This window comes from Onychomys torridus, chromosome 21 (assembly GCF_903995425.1).
Source record: "Onychomys torridus chromosome 21, mOncTor1.1, whole genome shotgun sequence".
NCBI lineage: Eukaryota > Metazoa > Chordata > Mammalia > Rodentia > Cricetidae > Onychomys > Onychomys torridus.
This window is the reverse complement of record NC_050463.1, coordinates 31504450-31530617: the sequence shown is the minus strand read 5'-3', so window position 1 is coordinate 31530617 and position 26168 is coordinate 31504450. Positions and strand designations below refer to the sequence as shown.

The 26168-nt window shown below is 46.2% G+C and overlaps 1 protein-coding gene across 1 annotated transcript in view; it reads right to left on the bottom strand.

Moving 5' to 3' along the window:
• Alk (ALK receptor tyrosine kinase) overlaps positions 1–26168 on the bottom strand; it is a 700596-nt gene that overhangs the window by 43968 nt on the left and 630460 nt on the right. The window contains exon 12 of the mRNA XM_036170695.1: positions 3272–3434. Coding sequence (XP_036026588.1) covers positions 3272–3434 — 163 coding nt within the window. The remainder of the gene's footprint in view (positions 1–3271; positions 3435–26168) is intronic.

The window sequence follows — 26168 nt, the reverse complement described above, 5'->3', positions numbered from 1 at the left end:
GCTTTGCTGCTCAGGTCAGGGAACACCTAGACATCGCAGTTCCTCCTTCTAGGTGCTGACCCTGCCCTGGATGACATCAAGCCACTGTCTCCTTCAAGTCCATGGCTGAGATGCTTCCTTCTCCTGGTTGTCTCAGTGTGACTCAAGAGCTGTGTGACCCTGGGTAGATTACGGTCCCTCTCTGGGCCCCTTGGTAATATAAAAGGGAGATAATAACAATATTGGCCTTGAAAGACCATGGTGAGAATTAAATGATAATGTCTTTGTGGGACCTGACTGCCGGGACATGTGTAGAGGTTGTGCAAGCACGCCCCTGCCAGTCTGTGCTTTTTTGGGGGGTAGCTTCTGGGAGGCAGAGGTAAATGAACAAATGAGAACGGGTGGTTCAGGGCACACAGCAGGCGGTCCTGGGTCCAAGCCTGTTTAGTTTCACTCAGGATCCTCCTCTGTGTTGAGCCGATAAAGCATGTATTGGCTCAGCGCTGCTGTGGCCTGGACTCTGTGAATCACACCATGCCGAACCACGCCAGAATAATCACCACAGCCCCAGCCTCTGACACGCTCTCCCCAAACCCGGTAAACAATTTACTTCTGATGGTTGACAAATGATGAGGAATTAATATACCTGCCACTCAAGTGGGGAAAATGACTCTCAGTGATTCCAATTTACTGGAAATTGCAAGCTAGTACTCTGAATGAGTTGATGCTGTAATTTCTTTGTTTTTTTTTTTTTTTTTTTCCTCATTGAAATCCGCGTCTCCTGGTCAGATGGGATGTTTACTGGGTTTGTGTTTTATATTATCGACTGAGAGCTATTGTTACCTGGTGTAATTGAGTTGTGAATCTTTTTTTAAATAAAGAATTAGTAGCAGATCAAAGTGACTGCTGGATTCAGCAACGACAGCTCAGCTGGATGGCAGCTTGGTGGTAGCGGTGGTGTCTACCTAGGAGGGGTGCTGGGGACAAGGAGGAGAGGAGCCCAGTACCACCACCACTACTTAAACACACAAGCATCTCACTCCTCCTCCACAGCCCTCTCCGGATATGCAGCAGACCCACACTCCATTCTGGGCTCTACCTCTAGCTTTGGGTGGGATCTTAGGCCAGTCCCTGCCAGACTGGCTCCCTCCCTTGTGAAATGGGATGGTCAGGTGCAGCCTACAGGATTACTGGAAGAGCACGAGGACATGGCCATCAGGAACTTTCCGGTGATGTTATGTGCACGGGCCAATGGAAACACCAGGGTTCCCCCCAGGGGCAGTGCTGAAGGGGCCAATCGCACCTTGGAGTGTGGCACCTTGGAGTGTGGCACCTTGGTGGGGTGCTGTCCATTTCTTCCTTCAATACCTGGCCTGCACAACTCTATGCACCAACAAGATGGCACGCTCTAAAGCCCCGTATGTTGCAGATGGATTTGTCCTTTGCGAGGCGGGAAGACAACTTTCAAGGTCACATTGGCTGGTGGGTGGTGGAAGTTGGACCCAAACTCCATTCTTTCTTTGCAGCTCATTGATCTTTGCCTAATCCTCCACCTCTGACTTTCCAGCTCTGTGTGATGACTATCTGCACAATTACTCTGGCAATTCATCATGCCTGTGACATCTCTCCTACTGTTGTCTAGAACTTGATTGGCATCGTAGACTGTTATTGAATTCCTGCTCGGTTGCTGCTCTTCCCAGAGATTGTGAGGCTCTGGAGTCCTGAAACACACACTCGGTGCTAGATAGATAGTAGGTGCCTCATAACTCATGGTTGGGCACACAGCTTTGTGTTTGACACACAGTGGGGGCTCTAAAGCTCAGTGCTGGGCTCACAGTATGTCCCCAACAGCTTAGTTCTGGGGATGTAGGAGTGCCCCCCCCCCCCCAGCTCAGTGAGGCCCTCAGCAAGGTCTCCTGGCTGTCTCGGACTTGGTTGAATGATGCTATCCAGCTGTGCACACACTGGTCCCTGGAGCCAGGTGAGGAAATAAGTGTCATTGATGAAGACCACCCAAACCAGCTGTGGCCAGGTCAGTCTGCTCCACCTGAGATCTGAGGCCTCCAGAGGAGCGTGTGAACCGGGAGGGAACTGATAAGGGGAACCATGGTCTGTGCAGCTTGACAAATGTTTTTAGACGTCATCTTTGGGCATAGTGAGGGGGTTGGGGGTGGGGAAGGATGCTGAGCCCCCAGAGAGGGAGGAGGGATGGAAAGGAGAGGGTTGGAGTTGGGAGAGGGAGTGAGCCGGGAGTCAGAGAGTGAGCTGAGCTGTGCCTGGCTTCTGTTGAGGGCTGACTCCCTGTGCATGACTCCTTAACCACTCCCCAACTGGCTTCCCTGCTCACACTGCTCACATCCTTCCCTCCTCTCACACCTTCTCCCCTTCCCCCACCTTCTCCCCGTCCCCCCACACCTTCTCCCTCTTCCCCTCACACCTCCTTCCTCTTCCCCCACACCTCCTCCCCCTCCCCCCATACCTCTTTCCCCCTCCCCTCTCCCCCCTAACCATCCCAGGTCTCAGAACTGGGCTCTGTCTGGCTCCATTGAAGACTCTTGTCCTCCACCTAGCACAAATTCATGCTCCTTTTGTCCCCCACCCCCACCCCTCAGTGTTCTTCCACTTTCAACCACTGCAAACCCCCACTGGAGATGCTCAGAAGGCATTGTTGCGGGATCCTGTCCACAAAGCACCTAATGTGCTGAGCCTTCCCACGGTTCCCAGCCCTCAGCTCCCTTTCTCTCCCTAGGAGAGAAGCCACCACTCACAGCCCTTGATTCCTAAACTCCTCCCCATCATTGCTCACATCCTTCCCCCACCTCCCAAGCCCTTCTTGGCCTGGTCCTTCGCTGTCAGGCCCCTGTCTCCTGCCCTGGTCTGTACCCCTTTGATGCTTTCCTGGATGAAAGTCACCACTTTTTACCTGCCTCTGACTTCCACCCTCCGCTGTCACAGGGGGTACAAAGGCACCTGGCAGGCTCAACTCCAGCCCTGGGGCCTCCAGCTATTTTTGCCTTGTTCCAGTATGAGGCAGAACCGGGGAGCATGTTAATGGGAGCCTGGCCCTGGCTCTTTCCCAGCTTCCCTTTCTTTCCCTCTTGGTCTCTGTCTTCCACAATGCAGATAGGCCCGGGATAAAATTCAATTTAGAGTCAGGGAAAACCAGGTGTGGTAGTGGAAGCCCCTAAGTCCAGCTTCTTGGGAAGCTCAGACTGAAGAGGTTGGCAAGTTAAAGGCCAAACCAAAGAGGACTTGAGTCTTTTGTGGGGAGCTGATCTAACACTATACATACCTGTAGGTGTCAGTAGCTGGCACCTTCCAAATCTGGATGCCTCTCAAGGGCCCTTCGCTCCCCACCACCACGCTCAAGTTGGAGTTTTGGTAGGCGTTGTTGCACTGGGCCTGTGTGGGGCCGTGGGGTCCACTGGCCCCACATGTGGTGAACAGCCAGTGAACTGTGATAAAAAAAAAAAAAAGAGGCAGTTACTTACCCTGGATCCCCCTCTTCCACAGGCCTCCATGGGCTGTCTCCAAGGTGTCTCTGCTCTATGGCTTGGGGCATAAATTCAGAGAAGGCACCGAGATGGTGGGAAGAAAATGGATCAGCCATTCAAACTGGAGAGTTATGTAACGAGGCTGCTATGGGCCAGAACCTGGGTCATGGACCAGGGAAGAGATGAAGAGGGAGAAGATTTAGACCGAGAGGGATACAACCCACCATGCAGGACAGGAAGCGGGGAGCCATAGGAAGATCCACCTAGCACCATAGCACCATTCTCTTACTGAGATGGAGTGACATGCCCATTCAGTACCAACAGGCAATGGCTGAGTACTCTCTTGGTCTCTGGCTGTGTCCAGCGTGGTGCTGAGCAAACCCCAGAGACTTAAGCTTCAACAGTGGCTGCATCTAACCTGTTTCCAAAGGTTTGCATGCACATGAAAGAACCCTGTGGCCTTGAGTGGCTAGAAAGAGCAAAAACCCCACACTTGGCTCAGGGACCAGGTAGGAATAGGAAACCTCAAGCTCTCTGGACATGGCTTCATGCAAGAGATGCTTTCTTGGCAACAGGCCCTCAATGGGGCAAACCAAAGCCTGTGTATGCCAGCTAAGCTGGGTTTGGAAATACAGTGAGTGGCTTTTAAGTTCTTTCTACAACAGACAGTGTCAAAAATGGAGAAAAGCTGAACTTTTCAATCTTTCAATGCATTTGTATGTGCATCTGTGCGCATCTGTGCATCTGTGCGCATCTGTGCATCTGTGAGAGTATCTGTAGAGGACCAAGAAAAACCCTGAGTGCCACCCTCAGGAGCATCATCCACCTCCTCTTACACAAGGTCTCTCATTAGTCTGGAGATTACCAGTTAGGCTAGACTGGCTGGCCACCAGGCCCTAAGTTGGTGACATTACAAGGGCATGTCTGGCTTCTTTATGTAGGTCCCGGAGATTGACTCAGGCCCCTATTCTGACATGGTAAGCAGTGAACTGACTGAGCCATCTCCTGCTGTGGGATGTTCAAGTATGTCAAATGTGTTCCTCTGATTGGTTAAAATAAATAAAGTGCTGATTGGCCAGTAGCCAGGCAGGAAGGATAGGGTAGGTGGGACAAGGAGGAGGAGAATTGTGGGAAGTGGAAGGCTGGGTGAGAGAGACCTGCCAGCCGCCGCCATGACAAGCGAGATATAAGGTACTGGTAAGCCACAAGCCACATGGCAACTTATAGACTAACAGAAATGAGTTAATTTAAGATATAAGAACTAGATAGCAAGAAGCCTGCCACGGCCATACAGTTTATAAGTAATATAAGCATCTAAGTGATTATTTTATAAGTGGGTTGTGGGACCTCGGGGGCTTGGTGGCACCTGTAGAAAAGCTCTCCAACTACAAACTCCCTAGTCACAAACCTGTCAACCTTTCTTCCTTTTCTCAGGCCCACATCTACTCCCTTCTGTTGTCTGCCCTTGTCCAGTGTCCTTTTGTAGCTTTCTAGGGACATCACAGGAACACGATTCAAACCCTACCTGCCACCTCATCTTCTACTACTGGGACATTTCCTTTCATACCTTCCCTCTTTTAGCCAGGCTGGACCTTAGGGGTCTGTCAGATCTCTTGGCCTCAATTCTAACACTTTTTACAACTCATAAAAGTTTTAAGAACTGTATTTTTGATAAATAAGGTTCTACTTAAAAATAAATCTCATTTTCAGATGGCCCAAATTATTTCTCCTTTTAGAGAGAGATTGAGTCAAATTCAGTGCACAGAAAATGATGGAAAATTAATTTGAGTGTATGTAGCACCATCACTAAAACATTCAAAAGAAAATTTCTTGAATGCTTTGAACTAATTGGATGATGAAAATATAAGAGGCCAATTTGACAGTCAGAGGGAGGTCACCTTGGCGGGGCTGAGAAACTGAAGCCTCAGCCAGTCTTGGTTTACTTTTTCAATAAACCCAGGCCTCGAGGTCTGAAGTTCCAGTGGGATTCTGATGCGTGCACACATCTAAATGGCAAGGTCGACTTCCACGTGGTTTCTGAAGGTCACTTCAAGGTTTAGGAAGTAAAGAGCATATTGGCTGATGGCCAGCTTTCTGATCAAATCTATGACCTCAAAGGACTAACTCTTCATGGAAGGCTCTGGTTTTTCGTTTGTTTGCTTGTCTGTTGGAGACAGGGTCTCATTGTATAACTCAGGCTGGCTCAAATTCAGAGCAATTATTCTGCCTCAGTGCTAAAAGAATGAGCTTGTCCTGCTTACAAAAGGTATTTTGGCAGACTTTGGCCAGTTGTCCCTTTATCTGTTCCAAAGCCAAAAGGACATATGTGGAGGAGTAAAGTGGAAAGACCACGGGCTTTGACTGACATCTTCAAGAATACCTGGTTTGGGGGCAGGGGCTGATCCTTCATCAATGATGAATCATGAGACCTTGACCTAATTCCGTCATCTGTGAAAGGCATTGGTTGGCATGATAAAAGTAGCAGGGAGTAGGAGAGGTCATGGTAGAGTCTCAGCTCTACAAATATGAGCTGTATTGATAGATCCTGCCTGTGTCTAAGGCTGTTCTCATCACCGACAATGGGAAACGTATCCAGGGGAGTTTCTATGATTATAAATCCCATGCCCATAGCACCTGGGAAGTTAAACTCAGTGAGCTGAGCATGAGGATAGGGCAGAGGATAAAAACACAAAACTACAAAATGAAGTTGAAAGCCCTACCTTTCTGTGATGTCTAGCTGGAAGTCCTTTCTGCAGACAGCCCATGTCTACAGCAAACAGCTTGGATGTGGCCTTTTCAACCTGGCCGCAGATGAATGGTACCTTCCTTTAGTTAGTTCAGTTCTGGACATAACATCTGCACTTTGCTTGAGCACCTAACCTTGAGTAGGACCCTCTTTTACTTCAGTCTATGTTAACTACAGGATTCAGAGGTTCTGAGATATTCCTAGGAAAGCTGGTCATATACTTCTTGGCCAGATGCAATGTCTGATGAGGAAGGGAGAGGGCTTTGGATTCAGATGGGCCAAAGTTCCTCATTCTGAACTTTGCCCCTGGCTAGCTGTGAGACCTGGATTAGATGAAAGCATCCTAGTTGGGGCCCATGACCATATGAGATCAAGTCACAGAACTTGTGGGTCATGAGAAATTTGGCAACAGTAGGTTTATAAAGGTACAATGACCAAAAATTTACTTAAACTCAAACACATATTGAATCTGAGATGTTTCTGGCAGTGCTCACCAATGTTGTATCCTGTGACTTTACCATTATCTTGTTTACACACACACACACACACACACACACACACACTGTGTGTATGCCACCACGTCACACAATTTCAATAAATGCAGCCTTGAAATAATCAAAGCTCATACTTGAGACTTGTATGTTTTGAGTTGCAGCATCTTTACCACACACATACACACACAATTTCTTCCTCTTATCAAACAGAATAGTTTCATCATCATAAACAGACCATTAACAGTTTCCTGCCAACATTCTTCAGCATGTAGGTATGAAACTGATAAATCTTAGGATTGTGTTGTGTTAGACAAACAAGCCTCTCTCTCATTAGTATGTAAATTTGCTCCCCTCTTTTATAATTGCTAAAACTATATGCATATCAAAGAATTGTTTTGAAACAAATTCCTTTGTGACTTATCAATAAACACTTGACATTTTATACCCCTTTTTATATCTGTGTTCCCAAGATCATGTCACAATTTCTCAGGCTAAAGAGGGTTGCAAGTAGACAAGGTTTAAGAAGACCTGGGTTAGACTGCATGACCTGTCTGAGCCTTGCTTCTTCTAATCTGAACAAAGGGAGACTCTACTTAATGCTTAGATTTCTGATGAAAATTAAAAGGCGAACCTAAGCCAAGTGCTTAGCACAGCATGTAACACCAGAGAGATCTAGTGGAGACAGTTTAAAATCGTGTGGTACATTCACATTCAGTTCCTCACTGTGGGGATCAGTCACCCATCCTCAAGATTTATGCCCCCATTCCATGAGGGAGAGACTCCAGGGCCATTTCTCAACAGAGGCACCAGTATTTTCCCCGAACTCAATGGACATATATTAGTCTCAGGTGGTTTCCATACACAAAATTTTTGTTTTTATCTTCAACAATTTCTGATGGAACGGTCCAGAGAGGAAACTCTTTCTAAAGTGGATTCCATGGGAATAGAGGATTTGCCATCCCAGGTCAGAATCATGATTCAGCCAGCCAGAGTTTTGCTGTTCCCAGCAGCCTTTGGAGCACGATGGTAGTCCCTATTCTTGCAGATAGCTCTGACCCCTGTAAATCTGCCTAACTTGTTTGGTATCAATTTATGTTTTTTACCACCACCACCACCACCACCTCTCAGGGATATGGATTTTCTGAGTTTATTACCTCGTGTGCAAGGCCTATCTTGCTTCTCTGCTGGCTCTGTCTTGTTCAAGCTTCACGCCATTGATTCTCTTTATTCTTTCTGGACATCTTATAGACATGCCCAGATGTCTCATTGAGATGGGACATCCAGTCACTCCCAAACCACCTGATGACCAAGGCTTTGGGGATTTAAATTCAGGAGATCTTATTTGGGGTCAGGAGGGAATCCTCATATAAAAACTCTTCTGGTGAACTCTGATACTCAACTAACTAGATTTGTGTCCTAGTTCCATCTGTCTCATTGTCCTGAAGGAAGAGAAAACATTAGTGACCTTTGTGATCTTGTCAGCACTGATGAAGGGATCAAAATTGAGAATTACTCCTTGTCTGTCTAGGGCCCCGCCCCTGGTGGTCAACTCTCTGCCTTGGAGACTTTCAGCCTTTTAAGAGTGTTCATACATGAGTCTCTGCTCCCTTGTGTCTTTCTAAAGAGAGTAATTTGCTTGGTGAGGTGGGTCCCCTAGAATGGAACTATGTGTATCTGTGACTTTGTGTAAGGGGACAATTGTTATTCTTTATTTCAAATGTCCCTGAGAAGTGCTTGCTTGGAACAGGCTCTAATTATTTCCAGATCCTTGGCCAAGGTGTGGACGATTGCTCTAACCCTGGTGACAGTGAAGGCTGTGAGCCTAGGTAAGTCCCCCAGGAATCTTCTGGAACAAGGGATGGTAGAAGCAGGGTAGGCATGACTTCTAGTCCAAGATAGGTTAGAACCGTAAAAGAGCAGGCAGATAGTAAACCAGTTCAGCAGTGTCCCTAGAGCAGAAGGCATTGGCCATGGCATGGTCTTGAAATCAAAGGAGACTGGTCTAAGATCTGAGGGGCAAGAGAATTAGCTACCATGGCTCTGGGGAGCAGAAATCAAGGCAAGCTTTGAACATTAGGTGGAAGCTATTTGTCTCCTTTGGAGTCTGTGTGCATGTGAGATCTGAACCTTAGCTACCTGAGAGGCAGGCCCATCCACAAAGGAACAAAAGCTTTCAGTATATATTGTACATGTAAGGCAGCACACACTCTCTCAGTGGTCCAGGCACTGTGCTTTCATACACCAATTCGGTGCCTTTGAACTTGTGGAAACTGTGTGTGCTGAAGGTCGAGCTGTAAGAATCAGGAAATTTGCCTTGCCAGACATTGGTGGCACACGCCTTTAATCCCAGCACCCAGGAGACAGAGGTAGGCAGATCTCTGTGAATTCAAGGCCAGCCTGGTCTTGTAGAATGAGTTTCAGGATTTGAAAAACAAAACAAAACAAAACAAATCAGGAAATGCAAGTTCAGAGGAGCAAAGTGTGGTATACCAAGTAAGTGGATAATTGGTCAAGATGGGAATTCAATGCAGTTCTCCTAGGCCAACTTTAAGAATTAAAAAATAGCCAGGGGCAGGGAGGGATGGGGCTATAGTTCAGCCAGTAAAGTGTTTGCCACAGGAGCAGGAAGGTGTGAGTGTGATCTTCAGTGCCCACATAAAAAGTCAGACTATCCCAGCAGTGGTGGGAGTTGGGGTGGGAGACAGGTAGCTATTTGAGGCTCATTGGCCAGACATCTCAGCCATATCACTGAGCTCCAGGTTCAATGGACATGGTGGCATGTTCTTATAATTCCAGTGCTGGGGACGCAGGGATAGGAGATGTCTTGGGTTCTCAAGACCAGGCAGCTGAGCCTAAAAGGTTGAGCCCCACGATCTAGTAGGAGACTTTGCCTCAAAAAAAAAAAAAAAAAAGGTAGATGACCCTGAGGAAATACCACCTGAGGCTGACTTCTGGCCTCACACATGTGTACACACATACAAGAGCATGTTCATGCACACTCACACGTGTATTAAAAACATACTAGGATCACCAGGGATGCCTGTCCATCTCCCAATACCTGCAACTTTGGCACATTTCCAAGCCGTAGTGTGTTTCCTTTTTAGCCCCTGAGGCTGGGCTGCAATTCAGGCTGAAATGACCATATCAAAGTTGCTCAGGCCCATGAAGGGACAGGTGAGAATCTAGTCAGGGTACCGCTGATTGGACTCTTAGTCCTATAAAGTCCCACAGTGACCACAACAGTACCTTAGCCTAGCCAAAAGTGTGGGCTTTATTGAGTCATGGGAACCAGGCAAGGAAAGCAGGTGGCCAAGATGAGAGGTCTAGCCCCAGGGCTACCCCAGGGATTTAGATGGAGTCAAAAAGGAAATCCAGTCCCTGGGCTGTTAAGCTAAAGTTATAGCGCAGAAGTGCCAAGGGGGAGGCCAGCACCACATGCAACCAATCACAGCTTCAGTGTCGGGAGCTATGATGAAGGTCACAGGGAGATCACGAGGGAGGCAGGCTAAGACTGAGATGCCAATCTGAGGCTCCCTATTGTTCCTCTGCTGAGATTCTATATTTCTTCCCAAAGCTCTGTAAAATCTTAAGGGGATGAAATGGCCCTAGGGAAGAGATATGATGAGGTCAAGGAAGGTAGGAAGCTCACCTCTTCCTTCCCTTAAAATAATAATAAAAGAATCCCTATTTTATTAAAAGTCTTTTATGGGAGAAAAGAGCCCATATTTATCTTGCTGGTCCACACACCACACACTGGATAGCATAGTTGAATACTCATTCACATTTAAATTGTACGAAGAACCCACAGACATGAAGACACTGATTGGTTGTAGACAGCTGAGTAAAGAAAAATCCATTAAGCACTGGGTTTCGTTTTAAGTATATTGCAGAGCCCTTCAAGAAGAAACAAATCAATTAGTAATATGCAGCACAATGTTTAAAAAATAGGCCAGACAGTGATTGCGCTGGTTTTATTGCTGTTGCTAAGGCATCTCATCTGCTCAATTCAGTGCAAAGAAATAAAGTGTGATACAAAGGAAAATAAGTTCTTAGCTATCTCTATTAATCACAGCAATGAGGATCTGCCTCAGGTTCAAGGCCTGTGTGTGCCGTACCAAAGAACAGCACTCAGCAGCTCACGTGGACCATTTGTACCGTTTTGATTGGGCTCCATTGGAATTGAATTTGAGCCATAACCATTGACTGAGCTCAACTTCACAGAAGCTGGGCATAGTGGTCTATTTCCATGGCACTCTGCCTCCCATTAAATAAATACCAGGCCCAAATCTGATTAGTCACCCATCTATAAATGTATATGGCACACTTCCTTATTGGAAGCAGGCAGAATGACCTTTCTTTTGGTATTCATGAACTCTGCTTGTTCTCTAACTAGGACAAAATAAGAACAATGTATATATACTTTTAATCATGACTAGGTTAAAACAACTCTATAATCAGTATGATAGTGTGATCAGGGCAACTGCTAGAGGAAAACCATGGAACTAGACCCAGGTATTTTACTGTATATTATGATGACAGATGACAGATAGCTTTTTTTTTTTTTTTTTTTTTTAAGTCCTGACTTATTCCTCTGTTCAGCTACAAGTGCTAAAAGGAAGACTCCAGCCTGTTAAGTAGCCACTTGGGAATTAAATCATTCTCTCTATTTAGTGGTGCAACAGGAGATCTTTCAACAATGATTAAAAAAAATTAAACCTTTTAATTTTAAAATAAATCATGAAGAAAAACACATAAATCAAGTGTATATTAAATACTCGCTGAGTTATTATAAAGAATACTATTCCCAGATCAAGAAATAAAACTTGGCCAGTGATTTTTGTGACCTCTTTAATCACTACTTCCTCACTCTTAAAAGGGATCATATCCTGGATAACATTGTAATCACGCCTTTGAATTTCTCAATAGTTTTACCCCCCAAGTGTGCATTACTCCTAAAGAGCATTCTCTAGCCTCACCCATTAATTTTGCTTCTGTGGCCCTAAAGACTGAACTCCAAGCTCTGCATCTGCTAGGTAAGCACTCATCAGTGCTAGCTCCCTATCCCAAATCCCTTTTAATTTTGGGGCAAGGCTTTATGAAATGGCCCAGGTTGGCTTTCAGTCTGGGATTACTCTGACTCAGTTTCCCAAATTGCTGAGATTACAGGCCTGTCTGTCTATGTATGTATGTACGTACGTATGTACGTATCTATCTATCTATCTATCTATCTATCTCTATCTATCTATCTATCTATCTATCTATCTAATAAATATACATATATAAAATTATATAATTTCGCGTTCTTTAAATGGATAGGATTCTCTACTTTTTCTGTTGCTTGACCTTATCTTTGGAGGAATAGGGACCATTTGATTTGTGGCTTTTTGCAGAGTCTGGATTTTGTGGACTGCATCCCCACAGTTCAGGTCAGCACAGAGCTCTGTCCTGGAAGCTTGCCAGCAACATCTGCTTGCTTGATTTGGGGGTGGTGCTTTTTTGTAAGGTACCAAATGCCTAATTATTGCTCGGCCCCTTTTAACAGTGGCTCTTTCTTGAAGCTCATTGTATGGAAGCCTTTACTAGAAACTACAAACTAATGTTTCAATTGTATCTTTTTCTCATTGACTATTTGGAATGGATCTGTGACAAGGTGCTGTCCTTCATGAGCAACATGGTCACTCAGGGAGGGGACAGGAGTAATAAAGGCAGTGTTATCATTCAGTTCTGTCTCCTTGTTTCTGACTTTCAAGATATGGAATTGGTTTCATATTATCTGAAGTTGCTCAATTAAATATTTGCATATCATTATGGATCTATGAATTTAAATATATTTCTTGAGTTTTAATTAATCATAATCAGTATCCTTTGGAAGCCCAAACTGCCATATCTTTGGTCAATGGAAGTGACCAGAGTTTTCTTTTCATATGACTCTATAAGATACTTCAGGCTTCCTTGTGTTAGATGTAAACATGGAAAACTCATTAAGACACAGGCATACACAAGGACTTTCTCTGAAGGACTCCAGTGTCCCAGGAACTAGTGGCATGGACTGACAAAAGAGGACTGTATGAAATGAAAACACGTCTGTTCAGCAAAGAGCCTGTGCCATGAGAGAAACATATTTGCTACCTACATACAGAGGATTACTACCCAAAGTATAAAAAGAACTAAAAAGCCTAACCCCCCAAAACAAAAACAAAAAACCCACAATAACCCAAATGACCATCAATATAAGAGCAAATGAAATGAACAAATATTTCTTAAAAGATTAAATGTCAATGGCCAAGAAATATGAAAAATATTTACCATCCTTAGCCATCAGGGGAATACAGATTAAGACTCCACTGACATTCCACCTCACTCCAGTCAGAATGGCTATCAAAGACAAAGCAGATGATGCTGAGGATGTGGGGACAAAGGAAGCCTCATACACTCCTGGCGAGAGTATAGATCGGTTCAGCCACTGTGGAAATCAGTCTGGAGGCTCCCAGAAGAACTAAACATAGATCTGCTATAAGATTCAGCCTTCTCATTCCTGGGTACCTACTCAAAGGACTGTAAGTCAACGCACTAGACATACCCGCTACCACACAGATCTGGGGCTTATACTATGACGTTATGCTTTGTTTCCATTCATACTCCTCTTTTGAAGGTCTTGAAAGATCATTAATTTATCAACATTTTGTTGTAAACGCTGTCCAAATGTTTTGGGGTTTCTGTTTTTATGGAAGGATTTAGAGAGGTTGGAAACAAAGCCAAACACCAAACAAATTATGCTGTCGACAACCATCACTGCCTTTCTCCCAGAATCTCTGAAAAAAAACCAAATATAACAGCGCAGCCCATTTGCTAGGGTCAGCCCTTTAGTGCCCCTTTCCGGGGAGACCCCTTGCATCCATCTCTGCCCTCTGGCAGCTGCTCTTCTAATTTGCTCCCAGGATATCTCCAAGGACCACCATCTTGAACCTGCTGCTTTATCATACTTTTCTTTTGCTGTATGTTCCCCATTAAGTACAATTTAACCTTAGCTTGGCAGTGCCACCTTGGTCTAATGCATTGTTTGGGGCCATCTGAACTTTCGTTAAATGGTGTAAGGATTAGGTCCTTAATTACGTCATCATCCTGCGATGGCACCCCAGCCTAAAAAGCAGGCGTGCCCTCTCTGTGCTCTCTTTCCGCACTCTCTCCTTCCATATTCTAACCACTCTGCTCGGTTTCTCTCTCTCTCTCTCTCTCTCTCTCTCTCTCTCTCTCCCTCCCTCTCTCCCTCCCTTTCTCTCTCAATAAAGCTCTAGAGAGGTAACCATGGCTCGTGATTCTTCCACCGCGAGCGCCGCAGCTTAACCAACAAATGGTCCTGGGTAAAAATATTTTTAAAGAATTTGTTTTTCTTCTCTCTCAGAACTTCAGCATGTTCTACTGTGTTTTGTTTTTATCTTGTATCCAATATCAAGGGTGTGAGAGGGGACCTCAACCTTCCTTGGTTTAGACTGCCGGGCCCCTGACTTTTATCCCAGAGTTTTGGAATATCCTTACTTTGCCTATGTAGTGGCTGGTGGGAAGGACTGGAAGTGTAACTCCAGATAAAAGGGTGTCACCATAGTTCCGAGCAAGCTCGCTTGGGAATGCCTTGAGGCCTTCAACACTAGCATATTGAATTATGGTACATTTGAGGAGCATCTCCATCCTCCAGGAAGCTTCCATTCTTTTTTTTTTTTTTTTTTTTGTCAGTAGGAAGGGAAAAGGTTTGCTGCTTTCATCTCAGGGGATACTGAATCATGTGAAAAGTTAACCAGGAAGCCTGGGGGGTGGGGGTTAGAGTAAGCCCGAGGCTGAGTGAGGGCAAATGGGACTGCCCTTCCACAACAGTTTCTGGATGGAATTTCAATGCTGTCTTTCTACCTTGTTTCAATGGGGATTATTTGTTTGTACATGCAACACACATGCTTGTATGTGCACTTATGCTATGTGAGCATGTACTTGTGTGCAGTTGCTCCTGACACTCTCCCTCCACCCCCACTCCCACCCTCACATTCCCATTTGAAAGGACCAGGCAGACGCCATAACAGTCTGCTCAGTCTTCTCTCAGAGATCAGGCCTCAATTTCAGTCTCCTGAGATTTAAGCAAGCAGTTTCTGGGAGGGCCATGAACAAGAGACATAGTCTTTGCAGTAGCTCCCTTTCTGCACCTACTCTGACTGCTCAAGGTTCAGCCAGGTGTTTACTGTCTGGGACCCCTCACTTTGTCCATGGCAGCTCAAGGACAGAGCCTGGGCCACTGAGTCAGCCCCCTACAGTCAGTACATGCTAGGCCAGCCAGCCTCTATGACAGCTCAAGCACAAAGCCTAGGACTTGTCCAGGCCTACCCAAAAATAGTAACTATAACCCCTAACTAACCCTAGCCAATTAAAAGTTACTAACATGATTGCCACTCACATAAGCCAATCCTGAGTCTGTTCCTATGTAGTCTGTAGATCCCAAGCCATCCCCCCTTGCTTTAAAAACCCTGCCCCATTGCTACTCAGGGTCTCTCCTGCTCTGCTGCTGTGTCATACGGGCGGCCCCGAGTTAACTCGTAACAATACAAAGACTCTTTGCTTTTGCTTCGGATTTGGTCTTTTGGTGGTCTTTGGGGGACTCAGAGTACAACACTATTCATTCACATAAAGCTCTCTGGCCATGGCTCCCCTGTTCTTTGCTGATGAAAGGTCTAGGTGTGACATTTGTGGTGACGCCAGCCCTGGTTAGCTATGTCCTCTCCCATAAGGTCTCATTGCATTTTTGTGGCCGCCTTGCTCCATAGGAAGTCCCCCAAGACAGGTGAGATGCCTCCTAAGTATCCTGAGACAGAGACCAGAGGCCAGAATCCCCTGCTGCTGGGAAGCCAACCACTCTCCACAAGTCAGAGCTGTTGAGATAAAAGCTGCTTTCAGGACTGAATTACCCTAAACAGCTCTGACACCCAGCAATCTGCAGGAGCTTAATGGCGCCTGTGATGGCTGCGGCTTTGGGTTCCCAGATACCCCCTGCTCCCTGAGGGAAACTCAGTCACACACAGGAGAAGAAAAAGGTCACTGGGAAAAATAAACACAATAATGACAAAACAACTCACTATCCTGAAAAGCAGAGCTGTAAAAATTAAGTTAAGGGAGATTTGGGGGCTAATTCAGTTATTCCCAAGTTGGCTTCAGGCCAGAGCTGGGCTAACAAAGTATTTGATATCGACATGGGTACTGTGGACGCAGCCATCTGCAGGTTATACATGATGGATCTGGTGGCAAGGCTTAAGTGGAAATGGATGTTAGCTCAAAGACCGCCTCTGCCCCCACACAGGCCAGAAGAACCACAGGGCCCTGACAAGTTCTTGTGGGACAAGACTCGGTTGGTGTGCCACCATCAGGGTTAGGTCATGAGGAATCGCTGGAGAGAGAGTGTGGTGTTGAAGCCACACCTAAACTACTCAGCACTCCAGTGTTTTGCTGGTTGTGTGCCCCTGACTCAACTTACTACAACCTTTCCAGGCTGGTGGGATTATGACCCCTCTGGAGGGTGGGCAGGCAGGTATGGGCAGCCCCACTAGTCAGGAGATTTCCAGGTAGAAAAAAAAATCCAAAACATAGGCAATCTAGGACAGTGGGGTGTCTCTGATGGACATCTCTCCATCAAGGAAGCCATGGGCCAGTCTCTAAGGAAGACTTAGGAACCCTGTCTGCTGGGTCTGAGTCTCAGAGGGTGAGGCCTCCCAAAGCCAAGGGTTGAGGGGAAAACAGTGGGAGAAGATCAGGACCAAATGTTCAGCCTGAAGAGAGATGCTAGAAGGAAGCTAGCGGCCGGAAGAGAAGACATGTTTTTTCTTTCACTCCTGCTAGAGCTTCAGTGGCCATTTCAGGATCATGAGGAAAAGGCCAAGAGGGACATAGAGATGTGGGTCTTGAGATCACCAGGTACTGAACTAACAACAGTCTTCACTTCCAGGGCCATTGAATAAACACCAACAGTTATCTGTGATATTTTTATTGTATTTTCTATTTCTTTCTTTGTTTTGGTTTTTCAGACAGGGTCGCTCTGTGCAGCCCTGTCCTGGAACTTGCTTTGAGTGCTGGGATTAAAGGCATGCACCATCACCTCCTCATTTTTATTTTATTTTTTTTAATGGGTCCTGGTTTAACCTGAACAGAGCTTCCTAGGTCAAGGCCTCCCACTCACTTGCAATGAAAACACCACCTGACTCGAGGGTCTCGCTACAAAGCTTCAAACAGTGACATCAATGAAATGAGACAGGGTTCCTAAGTCTTCCTTACATACTGGCCCATGGCTTCCTTGATGGACAGATGGCCATCAGAGACACCCCACTGTCCTAGATCGCTCAGAGGGGCCCCTCCTTTATGACACCTTCTGCTGTGTCTTGACACACGTCATGGTCAAGGCCTTTAGGCCATAGGAGTATTGTGACAGGGTCGCAGAGAACCTTGATTTGTTTGGGTATGTATGAGTGTACATACACTTGGCATCATCAGTATATACTGAGGTGGAGGTGGGGTCCTAGGAAGACCGACCCCGTTTCAGTCATGAGCAATAAAGTAGTTTCTAACAAGCATATGAATACACTATCAGAACTTGGCCAGTTAACCTGCCTCTATTGTTCTAAGCTACAGCAGAAGCTAGGAGCCAAAAGTCTTTCTCTAGCCCACGCCTAGCTATAAAACCCAGGATCCCAATGTTGTACACAAAAGTATTTTCCTGGTACACCTGAAGTACCCTGAAGCTTTCTTACTCAGCATTTCATTGCCACAACACGTGTACACCAGGCACAGTCCCCTGCCACCCTTGTGTCTGTCCCCTAACTGGTAGCTTCCTTTTCTCCTTATCGTGCCAGGGTAGGAAAAGATGAATTCTGTACTCCAGTGTAGTCTTGTCAGAGTTGGTTAAGTCTATTCTGTCCACTGCCTTATGTCCATAGCCTAAAACGGCGCTCGACACACAGACAGAGGTGCATGGGTCTTTGTTAGATGGAAGCCGAAACCTAAGCCAAACACAACAGAGAGAAGAAACCAGGTCACATGCCTGCTCCCAAGCCTGTTTGAGCATCTAAAAAGGAGAGGTCACGAACACCAAGGGGTCCTAGACTTTGCCTCTTAAGCTTCTGTGTAAGCGTAGAACAATAGAGTAGGTTAACTGGCCATTTTCTGATAGTGTATCTATATGCTTGCTAGAAGCTGCTTCATTTGTTGGCCATGAATGAAAGGGGGTAGGTCTCCCTAGGACCACCCAGGATACAGTCAGACTAAGGGTCTATACACTCATACGCACCCAAACATATACACAACTAAAACGCCATCTTTGAGAAAACCCTGCAGTACTACTGCTTAAGTGGTGGGGACACTCTACTCACCTGATGGTTGATGGAACAGATCAGTTGATAGGCTGAGTGGACTAGTCAGAAAGGTCAAAGTCCCAAGGTTGGTTGAGGAGAAAGAAATACTCTTTCCTAGGTAGCTGTATTGAATAACGTGCAGGCTTTGCTATCAATCCTCAGGCAGGTTGGTGGCCAACCCAGAGCTCTGCCTTAGTTCCTTCATTAAATTAACATTAATCCTGGAGTGCGATTATTAAACCTGCCGGTCACACTTACTAAAACAATAATAATCAGATGAACACATTTTCTTTCACCTTCTTGTGAACTCACAGTCAATATTCACTCTTAAAAACAAATCAGGCCTTTCTGGACCAGTCGCCTGGGATTTATTTGGAAAAAAAAATCATGGAGAAGGTTCAGAAGTTTCCATGATTTCTAAGATCTGGACAAGGTTTGGAAGAGTACAGACCCTTTGTCAATCAATATGGATGAGAAGGTTCATATGGGGCAATCCTTCAGGACCCCTCATAAGCCATCTACCCCTCCCCCCACACAAGTAAATGTAATGTTTTAAGTGCAAATAGGCAATTGGTTGGGTGGGGGAATTGATTTAGTGGACTCTAAATGCACAATACTGTCCCCTCCACTTAAAAAAATTTGGTTAGATTTTAATGGAGAGAAACTAGAATTTTCTTGGAATTTAGTAAAAAAAAAAATAGAAAAATACATGCACATTAATACATACATACACACACACACACTATACAGCTCATGGGAGTGAATTTGCCTAATATTTCTGGCTATATATTTTGACAACAGAATTAACAGTAGCACAACATTTCATATGAATATTTAGTTTTACATCCTTGATCACCTGTTAGAAATAATCTCATTTTCTTACTACAACAGTCAGCTCTGAGAAAGAACCTTGGTCTCTCAGCCTCTTTGCCAGTCCACTGTTAGTGTTGTTAGTGTTACTGTTGGTGTTAGGTAGCACTCAGTAGATGCTTTGTGAATAGATAAATGCCCATAGGATGCTATTACTTTCGGGACTGAGCCAGGGAGTTCAGTGGGCTCTGAGGGTTTCCTGGTGTGGCTTCTCTGATGCATGAAAGCCACTGTAGGTGGACCTGAGCGGGTCTCCATCTGAGGTTCACACCTGTGAACCTTGAGTGTGAGACCTGTGAGCTGCTTCTACCAATAGAGTATGCCAAGGCGATGGGAGTCTGTTTTCAAGATTCCAACTTCTGTCTTGTTAGCAGATTCTTTTTCTCTCTGTCTGTCCTTCCCTGCCCACACCATCCCTGGAAGGAAGCAAGCTGCCAAGGTGAGCCGAAACTGATGGTGGTCTCTAGCCAGTTAGGAACTGGGGTTCTCAATCCCACATGGTGGCCTCTAGCCAGTTAGGAACCGGGGTCCTCAATCCCACATCCTCCAGCAACTGTCAACAGTCTGGTGGGCTTAGATATGACTCCTCCTCCAGTCAAGCTTTCAGATGAGATCAGCGCTGGTGGTAGGCGACCTGAGCTGGGCCTGGCTTCCTACTCATAGGTCGTTGATAAACAAATGTGTGCTGTTTAAGGTTCACAGATTTAAGGCAGCTTGCTTCAAAGTACTGGATCCTCCGCACAAAGTCCCTGCCCACACAAAGTCCCTGCCCACAACAAGGCTTTTGCTTCTGTCTCCCCCCCCCCCCCATGGGGAGCCCCTGCCCCTGACTGGGCAGAGTCCTGCTTTCTCTCCTCTTTTCTCTGTGCCCAAGGCAGTTCTACCTGGTGGATCTTTTCCTTTTGGCAGGGGAGGGGCAAGCAGAGAAGACATCTGGGTGCTTCTCCTAGAGACTCAGTCTACCTCCCGGCTCAGGTGAATTACAAAATATGATATTTCTCTGTAAAGGTCACTACCTTTAGTGTAGTAGCAAGAGCGGTACACAAAGGCTGTGGAGACACAGGGCTGGGCTCCAGGCCGAGGCAGTGCGTCTGGGAGGAAAATGATGATTAGAGCGGATTTCCTAAACAAGTGCTTGTTGCGTGCACTGACGGAGGGCCTGTGTGTTCTGCTGGCCGTGAGCTAAATGACCTTAATCAAGGCATGCTGAGCCCAAAGCTCTGGGATCATTTATTGTCTCCCACTTATGGAACCTGTCACGGAAACAAATGGGGAAAAACGCAACGTGTTTTCTCAAGGCCAGCTGGGAGAGAGGCCTGTGGCGGCTCCTGCCGGCTTCTGCTGGCTGCTTGGTATGGCTGCAGTGGCCCAGCTATACCTTAGGTGTTTGCTATTAGCTCCTAATTCCGCCACCCCAGAGCATCAGACTAGGGTCTCTCTGGGGCCTTTCAGGGTGGTGTAGGGGGTTCTAAAGTGATGGTGTGGGTGTTCTGCTATTTCCTTCTGCCTCCTCTTCTTCCTTTTAAACCTAAGGCCTCCTGTAGTTCAAGCTGACCTTGAATTACCTCCTCAGCGTCTTCTGCCTTCTAAGTACTGAGATCATGGGCAAGTGCCGTTCTACCTGAGTTGAGGACCTGCTTTCTAGGAATTGGGTTTCTTAAAAACAAAAACAAACCCCAAAAAACCAAAACAAACAAACAAACAAAAAAAACCAAAAAAACCCCAAACCATGATTGGTTCAGGATTTGCAATGCACCATCTGGGCAGAGGGAAGTCAATGCTGTACAGTGGTGGTGAGGAACTTGTCCTGATTCTCCATGGGAACAGTGGCCTGCTATGGGGCTTGTGTGGGCCAGCTCTGGGACGTACAGTTTGCAAGAGCAGTGTTTGCTGTGTACCCAGCAACAGGCCTTGGCACAGTGTAGGTACCCAGTGCAGGCTTGTGTTATTGAAAACACAGGCTCTTCCAGGATTGGGTTTCAGGGGAAGCTGTGCTGTCTTGGGTACTGAATGAGGAACTGAACTCCCTGAATGGAAAAGTGAACAGCTGAGGGACCCGGCCCTCTGCCTTGATGCTGCTGGTCAGGAATTGGGTAACTGTGGATATTGCTTTGACAGGCATGGGTACACTGCAGAAAAGGCTTGGAAGCAAGTAGCCTGGATGCTGAACCCTGACTCTGTAGAGATGGTAGGGTGAGTTATTTGCCTTCTGACCCCCCCCCCCATTTTTTCTCAATCCTAGAATAGGAAAAGAAAGAAAGGCTCACCAGCATACAATGTTAGACAAACTTCAGAACGCTTGGCATGCATTAACTTATGTGGTCCTTACAGAAGACCTATGATATAATAATATAGAAACTATTTTTCAAGTATGTTTGGTGTACATGTGTTTGCGTATTCATGTTTGCACAAGTGTGGGTACCTGTGTGTCTATGTGGGTGTACCTGCCCATTGGTCCACATGTGTGTGGAAACCTGAGGGTGACATGGGATGTCTTCTTCACTCTCTCTTCACTTTATATACTGAAGAAAGGTGAACTTGGAGCTTACTATGTTGGCAATATGACTGGCCAGCTTGCTCTTGGGTCCCATCTCTACCTTCTACCTGCTGGGATTACAGGTAGGCTGCCACACCTCCCAGTTTTAATGTGGATTCTGGGGGCCTGAACCTGTGCAGCCAGCTCTTTAGCTGCAGAGTCATCTTCCTAAACCTGTAAAACACTGTTTTTGATATGAAGAAACCCAAAGAGACAGACGGGGGAGAAGGAAGTTGTCCAAAGTGATCAGCATTGCTAGGATTTAGATCCAAGTGTTCTGTGCTTAAAAACTGTTATTTGTGGTCTGGCCAACTGGTTTCAGTTGGTAAAGCAACTTGTCTAGGAAGCATAAGGATGTGAACCTTTGGAAACAATGCTCATCCAAGCCAGATGTGGTGGCACATGCCTGTAATACCAGTGATGCTGAGATAGGAGGTGGAGACAGGTGGATGTCTGTAAGTTCATGGGCCAGCTAGCTTGGCCTATATAGCGAAGTTCCAGGCCAAGGAGATATCTTTTCTCAAAAAATGGTGGAAGGTGTCTTAGGACTGACACCTGAGGGTGTCTTCTGACCTCCTCATATGTTCATTGGGCAGTCGTAAACCCATGCTTGCATGAACCAAGTACTTGTACTCATACACACACACACACACACACACACACACACACACACACACACACACACACACACACACACACACACACACACACACACACACACACACCCCTACGCTATATTTCTTCCTCAAGTAATATTCATCTTCAGAAGTCTTCAAGCATAACATGAGAGAGACATTGCATGACCTTAGTTATCCACTGGTCTGTGTACAATGGAAGCGTGTGGGAATGGTGGTCTGCAATGGTGGGCACTTGCTGTACAAACATGAGGGTCAGAGTTCAGATCCCCAGAATACCCTTGAGAAGTTCTTTCTGGTAAGCAGGATGCCTCCACACCAATCTCCAGTCCCATGTGATTACTGTCAGCAGGTCCCCTTCCTTGGCTACCAAGCGGACTCTGGTTATTAGAGTTGGCCACCACCTTGGGGTGTTGACCGACTTCCCAGCATGCAAAGCCACTTCCGCTAAAAGAAACTTGTTGATTTCAGTGATGAGAATGATGAATCACACATTATTTCACATCACCTGTCTTCCTGGAGCACAGTCACACTTGCTCTTGGGAAAAGGAGACATACCCAAATGAGGAGTGACATGTTAATTCAGAGGGTGCTAAGCCTGTGCAGTGACTTGGAGCCCCCGAGCCTTATTAAAGCAGGTACTTCATGCATAACCACTACTATAATTATTCTAAAGAGGGGATAATTTAAAACCAGAAAAAGTCCATACAGCAGAGGGTTCAACAGCAGGGAAGTAGGCCAGGGAAATGGCCAGTCTTTGAATGAGTTGCAGGAAGGGCTCTATCTACGACACCATGCCTTCCACTCCTTAAAAAGTTATTCCCCCAACCAAGTGGGAGTGCACCAGTGAAGGCTGGGGTGCATAGGAGGTATGCCAATGAGCTTCAGTGATGAGCTTTCTTGTGTACGTGTACGTGTGTGTGTGTGTGTGTGTGTGTGTGTGTGTGCGCGCGCGCGCTGTTTGCCTAGTGTGCTGTCTTATGTGTTAGTGAAGAGGCAGGTATAGTCTGTTTGAGCAAACAAACACACATAGCAAACAAACACAACAAACCAGGGGTTTTCTCAATAGTAAGATCCTTCTAGAAGACCTTTCCAACAATGTGGTCCTCCTAAGGCTACTTTATCACAGCCCTGTTCTTCTAGGTGTTATATGGCTTAGGAAATGTTACTTTTTATGTGAGTCTTAAGAAGCAGATCTTTAAGCCATTTACAGAGGTATAATTTAGGGCTAGTCACTTAATCTCTATGGACCCGAGTCTGTAAGGGGTTAATATCATGGTAGTAGGGGAGATAACCAGCCACACAGCTTAGCCCAGCTCCTGGCTCCTGGCACATCTAAAGAACAATGTTTATTACTGCTGCATGATGCTAGGCCTTTGCAGATGAACTATGACTCTGCCTCGCCTCACCACCTTCTTCAGGTTGGGGTTCTTCATTTGCAGCTCTGGGTTTCTTCTAACCTTTGATGCTAATGAGACATTCCTGAAGGGCTTGTAAGAAATGTGGATTTTTGTTTTTGTTTTTTGAGACAGGGTTTCTCTGTGTAACAGCTCTGGCTGTTCTGGAACTTGTTCTGTAGACCAGGCTGGCCTCAAACTCACAGAGATCCGCCTGCTTATACCTCCCAAGGGCTAGGATTAAAGGCGTGTGCCACCACCACCTGGTGAAATATGGATGGTTAACTTCAGATTATCCCACAGGTGTGCAGGAGCCCAGGAATCTGTATGTCCAATGGGCAGCACATAGGGGCAGCCCTTCCTAGACAGGGGACCCTGATGAAGATGAGGTGAGATGCTCCTAGAGTAGGAAAGTCCCTGAGAATGTCCATGATCAGCTTTTTATGGGGAAGCTGCTAGTTTACCCAAGACTCTATTAGGATCTCCTGCCCTTGTCTTGTGACATTCTCATATCCTGGAACTCCCTGCCTCCCAAACTAGAAGCCAGTGAAGAGCTATGGCTAAAGGTGAGAACTTGACTTCTTCCCCATCCCTAGCCTGCCACGGGGTTGTCTACAGTACCGACAAGGGGACAGAATGTGTTACATCTCCATTAAATAGTCTTTACTTAGACATGGGGGCTAAGCAGAAGGCAAAAGACGCTTCACTAGTGGGTGTGCTCTGACTGTGAGTCCCTATAGTGAACTTGACTGAGCCTACAGGGTCTGAGTACAGAAGGCTCTGAGGCACACAAAGACCCCCAGCAAATGTGAAGATGGGTTCTGAGAGAGGGGCTGGGCCTTCCTTTCAACAATGTCGTCATCCCCAGAAGGGCGTGCTTGGAGCATAATGGCTCTAGTTACAAATTCTATTAACTCTGATAGTTGTTCTGAGTGAATGGATAATGCATTTAGCAGAAATAGACGCAATCAATTTATATGAAACCCATAGAACTTTCTCATTGGAACTGGCATCTCTTCTTAAATCATAGGCGCACGTGTGGAAATGGACAGTCTGTCGCCATGACTTCTGGGCACATTAGCTGAGCCATGGGTTAATTGGAGAGAAGGGCCAAGGAAAGCTACAGCTCCCTTACTCCAGATTGCCTCGGCCACTGGTGTGTGTGTGTGTGTGTGTGTGTGTGTGTGTGTGTGTGTGTTGTGTTGTGTTGTGTTGTGTGTGTGTGTTGTGTGTATGTGTTGTGTGTGTGTGTGGGGTGTATGTGTTGTGTGTGTGTGTGTGGTGTGGTATGTGTGTGTGTGTGTGTGTGTGTGGTGTGTGTGTGTGTGTGTGGTGTGCAGATGAATGTGCACATATTCATGTGTGTTTGCATGTGTGTGTGTGTGTGTGCAGATGTATATGCACCTGTATGCACCTGTGTGCATGTCTGTGTGTGAATATGCATGTGCACATGTGTGTGCGAGCCAGAGGTCAACCTATTTCTCAGGTGCCTTTCATCTCTTGAAACAGGGTCTCTGGTTTGTCTGGAGCTCACTGATTTGATTGGCTGGATGGCTAGCTAGCCCCAGTACCTCCCCAGTGCTGGGGTTAACAGGTATGCCCAGCTTCATATAATAATATGGGTTCTGGAACTCAGATCCTCACGCTTTTGTGGTAAGCACTTTACCAAGTCAGCTCCTCTGTCCCTCAGACCTGTTCCTGCCTGTGTTCACACCAGCCTCTCCCATAAGAGCCATCTCGGCCTGTTTGCTGGCATGCAGAGGCAAAACCCTGTGAGGCTGAACCACCCTAGGATCATAGCGAGTGTGAATTGGCCATGACATAGCATAGTGTGGGGGTCCTGACTCCTAGGCTTGAGTTCTTTTCAGGGCTATATAAATGTATATTCTATATATACATATATAATGCATAAATATATGGAATATCTAATATATAATGCATAAATTTATTAAGTATATTTTATATGTAAAGATATAATTACATATATATATAAAACATCATCATCATCATCATCGTGTGTGTGTGTGTGTGCGTGCGCGTGCGCGCGCTCAGGTGTGTGTACAGTTCAAAGGATAACTTTCAGGCATCAGTTCTCTTCTTCCATCCCAGGTTCCAGGGGCCAAACTGAGGTCACCAGGCTTGCACAGGAAGTGCTTTTACCAGCTGAGTCCTCTCATTGGCCCAGGGATCTACAGTTTTTTTCTCCCTCTTTGTCCAACATGCACACTTCGAAATGGTAAACAAACCCAGGGCTAGATTTGGAAGAGGCAAGGTTGTGACTTTTTTTTCCCCCAAGATTCCAAAATTGTGGCAGTGGGTTTCCCTCGGTCCCACCTATGTGGCATCTGAGCCCATAAGAGAGGGAAGAGAGGTGCAGGGCCTTGGGGCTTTCAAATCCTCAACGGAACTTTTTAGGGAGGGAGAGTGGCGGAGCCTGATTGTACCTGCTCAGAGGCAGCATCATCGGTGACCACCAGGGACAAAGACAGAGACTGAGGTGGAGAGAGTTGGGGCCGGAGGGAGAGGGAGGGAGAAGAGCCTGACTCTGTAGCCCTAATTGCATTAGCCCGACCATTTGGTTAGCGTAATTGTATGTGCAAAGCTGACAAACGTAATTTCCCGGGACTTAATCCTCACCCCAT